The sequence below is a fragment of the Chenopodium album genome, chromosome 10 (assembly GCF_948465745.1).
Source record: "Chenopodium album chromosome 10, dcCheAlbu1.1, whole genome shotgun sequence".
NCBI classification, from domain to species: domain Eukaryota; kingdom Viridiplantae; phylum Streptophyta; class Magnoliopsida; order Caryophyllales; family Amaranthaceae; genus Chenopodium; species Chenopodium album.
Window position 1 is genome coordinate 51698823 of NC_137843.1, and position 9320 is coordinate 51708142.

The 9320-nt window shown below is 34.1% G+C and overlaps 1 protein-coding gene and 1 pseudogene across 1 annotated transcript; one reads left to right on the forward strand and one right to left on the reverse strand.

Annotated features, from left to right (window-relative positions):
- Nucleotides 1–585: 585 nt before the first annotated feature.
- On the reverse strand, nucleotides 586–5870 carry LOC145562516 (uncharacterized). The gene is made up of 7 exons (XM_081622816.1): nucleotides 5403–5870; nucleotides 4706–4846; nucleotides 4249–4614; nucleotides 3936–4178; nucleotides 3609–3701; nucleotides 1144–1344; nucleotides 586–1045 (listed from the first exon to the last, which is right to left on the reverse strand). The coding sequence occupies exons 1-7, from the start codon at nucleotides 5724–5726 to the stop codon at nucleotides 833–835; spliced, it is 1581 nt and encodes a 526-aa protein (XP_081478942.1). The 5' UTR covers nucleotides 5727–5870; the 3' UTR covers nucleotides 586–832.
- On the forward strand, nucleotides 1846–3510 carry LOC145564071 (enoyl-CoA delta isomerase 2, peroxisomal pseudogene; annotated as a pseudogene).
- Nucleotides 5871–9320: the final 3450 nt, after the last annotated feature.

The following is a 9320-nucleotide window of genomic DNA, read 5'->3' on the forward strand; positions in this document are numbered from 1 at the left end:
ACCAAATCAACCCAGAAACCCAACAGCCCCATTTATATGCTTTTGTTGTAAAATTGCTCGAGAATTTTGCCGAAAATCGAACGTAAAAACCCCAAAAATCGATTTGGGGGTTTTCAAATTCCTTGATATTTGTGTAAATTTCTTGCATGAATTTGTTTGTATGTTGTATCAACATTCTCATGGAAGGTAAGAGAGAGAAATCAACCTCATAGAAGGTAAGAGAGAGAAAAGCATGAGAAGAGGAATATAATGCGGAGTGAGAAGTGAGAAAAAAAAAAACCGTTACTTTTAGCTTGAAAATAACGGAAAACGAAATTAAAATGGGGATCGTTATTTTTTTAGGCCTTAAATAAGGCTTAGCCTATAATTTAAATATGCCGCATACGAAAATTTGTGATATTTTTTAACTATGTACAATCTAAAGTTGTAGTGACTTATATTCTAAATATAATAAGAGCCGTAATATTAATACATTTAAGTTTAAAAATCCTAAACAAAATAGCCATAATTATGTAATGATATGCTTTATTGTATATTACAGCTAACAGGGCGAAAGTATAAGAGTGAAATTGGTTAGGAAACGAATTTGACATGTGAATTCATATCGAAATGCTTATTCGTGGAAGAATTTTATATACACCCGTCTCATAAACCTACTCAACGAATTTTCCAAAAGTACCTATAGACATTAGATGACTCATATATATATGTACAAATTACAAAATAACTTTAATGTGGCAAATGTTGCTTAAGCAATGCTCCACAACATTATAAAACGTGGCAAATAGACAACATAACCATAACCATAACCTTAACCTTAACTTAAACACCATCAACATTTTGAAGGCCTCTGATAATGTGGAGGCAAGGACGGACAATTTTCATTCATGTGGGCATATGGCTCTACGCTGTTGTATTCTGGGAGTTCCATGCGATACTCTCCGAGAATCTGGCAAAACGGAACCTTCCCATTCTCAGTGTTACACCAGCTAGGCAAACGTGTTGTGTTGCTCTCAAAAATTTTCAGCATATATGCATCGCGGATCTGCAATTTTGTTCATAAATTCAGGCATTAAATAAGGGGACCAAAACAGGAAGATGTGAGAAATCATAAATTATTTGGACAAAGTAAATAGTACTCACTGTGAACTCTGTTACTTGGACAGAATCATACAAAGGATCAAAGACTCCAGCCTCTTTATACATTGCAAGGATGAAGGCAACACATGTTGTGGATTTACCGTCACTGTATATCCATTCATCTTGCTCTGGGATGGTTAGCAACTGCTCAAATGCTATACCTCGGTTTTCGATCTCCAACAGGATTTCGTACAAGTCCAAGCCCTAAAGTAAAAGGTGCTATGATTAAACTACAGTATTTTGAAGGGATAATGTAAAAAAATGTCGATCTAAAAATTATTTATAAACCTCCCCAACATTAGTTAACATGTTGAAAGCTGTTGACATAATTATCCAAAGTTGTATATAGCCATTGTTGTCAGCATAAAGATAGCGACTAAAGGATAGAAGCCGGTAAGATTGAAGTTATTCCACTTCATATATGACTATAAAATCCAAATAGTAACTTTTAAAATAGGGCATAGACTAGTATTGTCAATTTTATTTCACTTGTCCTAGCTAGTTTTCATCAAGTTTCTAGTTAGTCAATTGCAGCCATCTACACATGCTTCTTTTATTATTGTTATTAATATTATTTCATTCTTCCAAAAGAGTGTCCATGAGCCAAACCGAAGATACGTCACAGTTGGAAACTACAATAATAATCCTTGAGAAAAGACAACTGATTGAAATATGAAGTATATTAATAACAGGTCAGAACACGGGATACCATTAGAATAATCACATTTAAACCTTTGAAGAGCTAATCTGACAGACAATTACAAAGGCTATCAATTTGCTAAAAAGATGGCAAATCCAAGATTCTGACTTTACAATTAAACTATTGACCATTAAAAAAAATTATATGCGCCATCTTTTCCTGATTCATTTATATCAACGTGAATTAATGAATCATAAGCATGAATAACATGTTGAATAAAATATCATTCCTAATTGAATACTTAAAGCAACCACTCATTGACAAAAATAACTCCTATAAATGTGTTCCTCTCCATCTTACTATTATTCATAAGCTGTAACACTGACCAATTAAACAAATCCTCATCTCTTTCAAATATCATTTGAAAGTTGAACATAAAAACCCACTCTTAATTCTCATCTGAAAACGTCAGAATGTGTAGTGTCGAAAAACGAGGCAACATTTTCATCTTAACTTTAACAAGCAGCGACGAAAACGACGAACACCGTCTTAACCCAACCCTAATCACTGCCATCCGCTCTGCCATTTCTGTCATTAAATCCCAAACAATTTCTGCACCTCAAACCTCCTCCGCCTTGATCACTACCGCATCTGGCAAGTTCTTCTCAAATGGGTTTGACTTACGGTGGGCGCAATCCCAGCCCGGAAATTATATAAATCATTCACACCACATTGTAGAATCCTTCAAATCTTTAATCGCCGATTTTATCTCTCTTCCAATGCCAACAATCGCGGCTATCAATGGGCATGCGGCAGCAGCAGGGTTTGCACTTGCACTGTCGCACGACTATGTGCTGATGAGGAAAGATAAAGGAGTATTGTATATGAGTGAAGTTGATATTGGAATGACATTTCCAGAGTATTTCAATGTGTTGTACAGGGAAAAAGTTGGGTGGAAAGAGAGGAGAGAGATTATGATGAGAGGGAGGAAACTGAAGGGAGAAGAAGGTCTGAAAATGGGAGTTATTGATGAGGATGTGGTTGGCATTAATGGGGATGAAGTTCTTGTAAAGGGATTGAAATTGGGGGAGGAATTGTTGAAGAAGAAACGGAATGGTGAGGTTTATTGTGAGATCAGGAAAGGGTTGTATCCTGAATTGTGTCGTGAGTTGGGGTTGAAAAGGAAACATGTGATTGCTCCAAGGCTTTGAATCGTTTGTATGTTCGATTTTGTGTTTGTATATGGATTCAATTTCAAGTTGTTTTAGCATTCGATTTGTTGTATTTGTGTGCAATTCATGTTGTTTTTGTGTTCGATTTTTTTTTTTTTTGTATATTTAATTTCTTGTTGGTTTTTGCTGTTAGTAGATTAAAATGTTAGAAAGGTATATTGATAACAGGTTCTAGAAGGAAACAATTTGAATCATATATCTAGACCATTGAAGAGCTAAGCATATCTACAATTTGAAGGGCTTACTAATAGCTAATAAGATGTAACATTGATTATAATTCCAAAACAATCTACCCATCTTGAAACCTGGCCATTTAGACATCACTTTAAACATCAGTTTTGTGCCTTGAAAAAAAAAAAATTTGACATGTAATAATGCCTGGTATCATAAGGAATAGGGTACTATTTTTTCACAAAAGCAATGTGCAAAAAAAATCATAGTGTTATTGATACCCAAGAAAATTAAACTATTCCGTATGCCATTCTACTGTCTTCCTCTATTTCATCCATGAAAACAGTATGGGTCAAGGGATAGGGAGAGAGGAGAGGGGAGAGGGGGGGGGGGGGGGGGGGGGGGGGGGTTGCCATCATGCTTACCTCAGTTCCAAGTCGCTTATTTAAAGCCTCATTCCACATATTTGCTGCATACGCTGGCTGTACTCTAGTCCACATAGACATGACAGAAATGACCTGCAATATTAAAGTATTTATTGAAACTGAATGAGCCAACCCTAATAGATCAGATAACAATAAGATTCAAAACAATCAAAAGTGGCACCAAGTAATTCAACTAAGTAACACTGCTACAATAAATTTTTGCAGCTAGATATGGAAAATTATAATAAAATAGATGGAGATCAACAATTTTCTGAATCAAAATAACAAAGAAGATGAAACAGTTCAGAATCCAAGCAAAAGGTATACCAAGTGAGCATCAAGAGGAGGCGGAAAGTTGTCGCCTATGGTATCAATCCAACTAAATATCATGTTATGGTAACCATATGGTTTTCCAGACATGCTTCGTGCAAATTCCCAAGCAGCAGTAGTGTTGAACTTTGCACGTACGTCAGGATGCAAGGGAAGCAAAGCTATCTGTGGATTGGATTTGTCCTTCAGCGCCAGTTTCCACCATTCGTCCCATGGAATGATTGCAATAACTTCTTCACCCTACAATTGCAAAGGAGTGAATCCAAGCATTGGACACAAGGATCAAACTAGCAAAACTTTCAGAACATACCTTTTCATTCTCATGCCCTGATTCACCAACCCAAAGATTACCATCCTCATCTTTTAGGCAAACTGCCGTATGACCAGCAAATGCCCCAGTGACCCATTTCTCCAGAGTCTCAAATCCTCCCCAACGACCACGGATCTTTGAAACAGCCAGAAAATCCCCAGAATGGACATCCTCTGGATTAATTATTGTCTGCCAAGGCTGAGGACGCTTCTCAAAAGTTGCACCCATGTGCTTCTCAAGAAAAGCCAAATTAGCATGCTGACCCCAGGCTGAATCAGAAAATAGAGGCAAAACATCCACCAAAGAAAGGAAAGTCCCCAACATTCCAGATGGCATTAAAAACACTGATATCCCATGTTGCTTTACCTGCTCCATGGAGAGTAAGAAAACCAATTGTTTATCTCAACAATAGAAGAAATTTTATAAACTAAAAAATATATATGTAACTAAACCATACATATTCCAATTCAGCAGCTTCTTCCCACGATTCAAACTTAAGTGTATGCTCACTGGAGGCAAAATAATAATCCCAAGTAACTCTGTAGGGCGTTGCAAAAACATAAAGATCCATACAGGTCCAACTGTGGGCTGATGACGTCTGCAAAGAGAGCAAGTAACATAAGGAGGTCAACACAGAAGATCGACCACAAAACTCAGTCTTCTACTCTTCCATTGCTGATGGCTTATCAATGGTGCATATCACTAACATTTCTTCCTTTTTTTCAGGTAATAAATCTACACAATCACTGATAATAGTGCAAGGTTCTTAAAAAAAAAAGGGACACAGTATCCTAAATTAGTTGTAAAATCCAATTTATAAAAATAAAATAAAATAATAATAATAAATTAAAAAAATAAAAAATAAAAAACCAGGACTTCCCAACTTCCATGATCATCAACTTCAGTAGGATGACTGCTCAAGCAAAATCATATAGTAACCACTAAGGCTTCTTTAATTCATGATCATATAGATGAAGTACTTTAATCCAACTAAATTCTATGCCAACAAAACAAGAAATATACATATAAACAGAAAGAACCATCTAATCACTAACTTGATAAATAAACGCAACATAAAAGCTAAAAAATAGAAACTTTAAACATTAATAAACACCGATCAACACGTGATTTTGACATAGAAATAAAAAATATACCGTAAGATGAAGAACACCACCACCCAAGCCCTTATCGCCGGAATCAGTGAACTCAAGACGAGCAGTATTCTCAAAAAAGCAAGCCCCTTTCCACTGAATTGACTCATTATTTTGAGGGGTGATTGAACCCACAAAAGAAGGCATCAAATCAACTGCATTATGAAGATTATTAAGTACAGGCCATGAAATTTGCCGGGGTAAAACAGGCAGAACATCATTCACCCTAAAGGGTACTTTAATTGCATCGCCCAAATTCAAACAAAACCCTAACCCTAGAAAAATTATGAACAGCAGATTGAATTGGGATTTTTTAGTTTGAATCATACTGTAAATTAGGGTTTCTGGGGATTAATTGAGACGAAAATTTGAGGTTGGAGTAGGTCAAAAGTGACAAATTTGGGGTTTTTAGTCGTATTATCGATCCATTTTGGATTAGAGAGAGAGAAAACGTGTGTGGATGATTGAGGATGGTACTATTCAACTGTTTTTTTTTTTTGGTAAATTTGTCAAAAAAAAAACCTTTTAAAAGCACCATTTTGCAAAAAAAAACCTTTTAAAACCTTTATCGTAAAAGAAAACCCGAATTTGAAATTTTTTTGTTTAAAACAACCTAGTCCCACTAATTCACTTAATTAACCTCTAATTTCTTCTAATCAAGCTCTAATTCTCATTTTAGTACATAATAATTAAATTAATTTATAGATTAAAACAATAATAAAAAAAAAAAAAGAACCACCACCCCCACCACCAGCCAGCCACCCCTCCCTCTCCATCCCTTTCCCCTTCCCTCGGCAGCAGCCCCCCTCCCCCAATTGAGCCGCCGCCTTGCCCCCTACCGCTGGCAACCCACCTCCTTTTCCCCCTTACACCCTCCTTTCTTCTTCATCAATTTCCTCAAAAAATTCCCAATTTTATCTTTCTCTCTCTTAGCTCAATCAAGGTTAGCAATGGCTTCTCCCTCTCAATTTCTCTAAATTATCTCACAAAAACTTTAATTTATCAATTGAAGACTTGAATTTCACCTCAAATTTCTCTCTCATCCTTCCACTGCCATGTTGTGCCACAATAATTGTATTCGACCTGCAATTCGTGGTTGCATTGCGCGAGCTGATGTTTCTGGGGCGTGGGTGTTTTCATGGTGGGCTGGCGATGGGAGTAAGGCAGTTTTCTTGGTGGTGGTTGATGACAGGAGTACGCTAGTTGATGGTAGGTTATGGCTGGGGTGGTTTTTGTGGTTGGCTTATTGGATGGGGGCAACAATTCTGGTGACTTAATAGGTGGTGGGGGCTGATGTTAGGGGAGGGGGAAAGGGAGTGGGTGGTTGGTTGGTGGTGGGGATGGTGGTTTTGGGTTTTATTATTTTTTATTTTTCATTTATAAACTAATGTTATTATTAAATAGAGTTAAAGGATAATTAGAAGTAATTCGTAGTTAATTAGGTGAATTAGAGGTATCAGGTTGTCTTCAACAAAAATTAGGTGTGTTTGGGTTTTCTTTTACAACAAAGATTTTAAAAGGTTTTCTTTTGCAAAATGGAGCTTTTAAAAGGTTTTTTTTGACAAATTTGCCTTTTTTTTTTTTTGGTTTTTCTGGTTGATTTAATTTTTGGGGTTGATTAGTTGGATGTTGGTATTCAACTTTATAAATGATTAAATGATGATGTATTGATGTGTTGTTTGGACTCCTAGTCCAAGTCTGTGTAGGAAAAACCACAACATAGTGACATATTACGGTCCCGTTTTTTAGAGCTGCTTTGCTATACTCTGCTGAAATCTATTCTGCTGAAATCTGATCTATTCTGCTTCAATCTTCTCTGCTCTGCTTAAAAATAATACTTAATATTGAATTATTATAATGATAATTAATATTTAATAATAATAATAATAATAAATATTGAATTATTATAATAATAATTAATATTTAATAATAATAATAATATGAAAAATTAATATTTAATAATAACAATAATAAATAATTAATATTTAATAATAATATTATTATTAAAAATTAATACTTAATAATAATACTAATTAATTAATATTTAATAATTATAATATTAATAATAAATATTTAATAATAATAATAATAGTAATAATAATGATAATAATATTTTCTCAAAAAATTATAATAATAATAATAGTAATAATTATACTTAATAATAATAATAGAAATAATTGATTTTTTATAACAAAAATTAATATTTAAAGATAATAAATAATATTTAAATATAATACTGATTATTAATTTTTAATAATAATAATAAAAATAATAATTAAATAATATTTAATAATAAAAATAATTATTAAATAATATTTAATAATAATTATTATCATTATAATAATTAATATTTAATAATAATATTTAATGATTATAATAATAATGCGATAATATTAATAATAGTAATAATAATACTAGTAGTAGCAGTAGTAATAATAATAATAATAATAATAATAATAATAATAATAATAATAATGATAATGATAATGATGATAATGATGATAATAATAATAATAATAATGAAATCCGCTCTGCTCGGCTCGGCTCTGCTCTGCTTTAATCTGCTCTGCTGAAATCTGCTCTGCTATGCTCTTCCTAGAAGCTCAAAAGAACAGGGCCTACCTCCGTTAATATTTATTTGCAACAAAGGACTATACGCAGACTCCTAGGCAAAACTTTTAAGGAGTGTTTAAGTGAGAATAACTGAAAGAAGGACATGTGATTAATTCATTAAAAGGGAGGGAAAGGGTGACCCGGATTTTTTAAAAAAGGAGAGAGAAACTGAAATTTTGTGGGTTTCAATTTTCCCACCTAAAATTTCAGCCACTTTTAAAAGTTTTCACTTTTTCATACCAAGTTTTTCCCTATACTTAAATTTTTCATTCAAGGGAGAGTAATATAAACCTGCAGACAGTCTTTAGAGTTCAAAATATTCATACAACCCAAAAGTTCTACCCTAACCAAATTACACCATGTTTTCATTACAAAAGTCAACACTAAGCTACCCTTCAATTAGTAATTAGTGCAAGGTTAGTAGTAGCATCCTTCACCTTCTAAGGTAAGTCTGGTTCAGCTTGAGCACTTCAAAAAAAAAAAAAAAAACAGCAACCCCCACTTCATCACCAACCTCAAATCTGTAAGGAATAACAGCTCATACATTTAAAAATATGGCAAAATTATATGATGAGGAATTTTTTTAGCATAGATCAATTGCTAAATGATGAAGCCAATATGGAAGACAGTCAATCAAGCACAAGTGAAGAAAGTAATGACATTGATCAAAATCAGATTCATGAAGAACCAGTACAGCATCCCAAAGGCAGGAAGCAACTTACTGTTATGTAAAAAAGAGAGATTGTTGATACTATTCTTTTGAAGTTAGATGGGGAGGATTTGCCACGAGGCTTTTTATCACAGCAAGCAAGAAAGTTCAATGTTCATAGATCAACAATACAAAGACTATTCAAAGACATAAAGAGACAAATGGCTGTAGGGAATGTGATAGATGTCAAAAGCAAGAAGCTTGGCAAAACTGGACCAAAACCAACTGAGTATACAGATGAGCTTCTGCAATTAGTCCCTTTGTACAAAAGGACAACTGAGAGAAGCTATGGAGCTACTCTGAATGTCTCACATGTTACCATTCACAAGTTGAAGAAAAAAGGAAGGCTGAGAACACATACAAGTACCAATCATTCAGCTCTGACATCCAACCACAAAATAGCAGGATTGAAATGGGTTTTAAGTCATCTGCTACCTGCTGAACAGAATGGTAACCAAAAGTTTGAAAACATGCAGTAAGTCATACACGTAGATGAAAAATGGTTCTACTTGAACCCGAAAACAAGGAGGTTTTACCTGCTGCCTAATAAACCAAACCCATATAGGTGTCAATAGTCCAAAAGATTCAAGGTCAAAGAA

Coding starts and splice junctions, on each gene's coding strand:
- LOC145562516 (XM_081622816.1), bottom strand. CDS start 5,726: ATGATTCAAACTAAAAAATCCCAATTCAATCTGCTGTTCATAATTTTT. Junction 3,702..3,935: donor CTCCTCTTGATGCTCACTTG/GTATACCTTTTG, acceptor TTAATATTGCAG/GTCATTTCTGTCATGTCTAT. Junction 1,046..1,143: donor TCCAAGTAACAGAGTTCACA/GTGAGTACTATT, acceptor ACAAAATTGCAG/ATCCGCGATGCATATATGCT.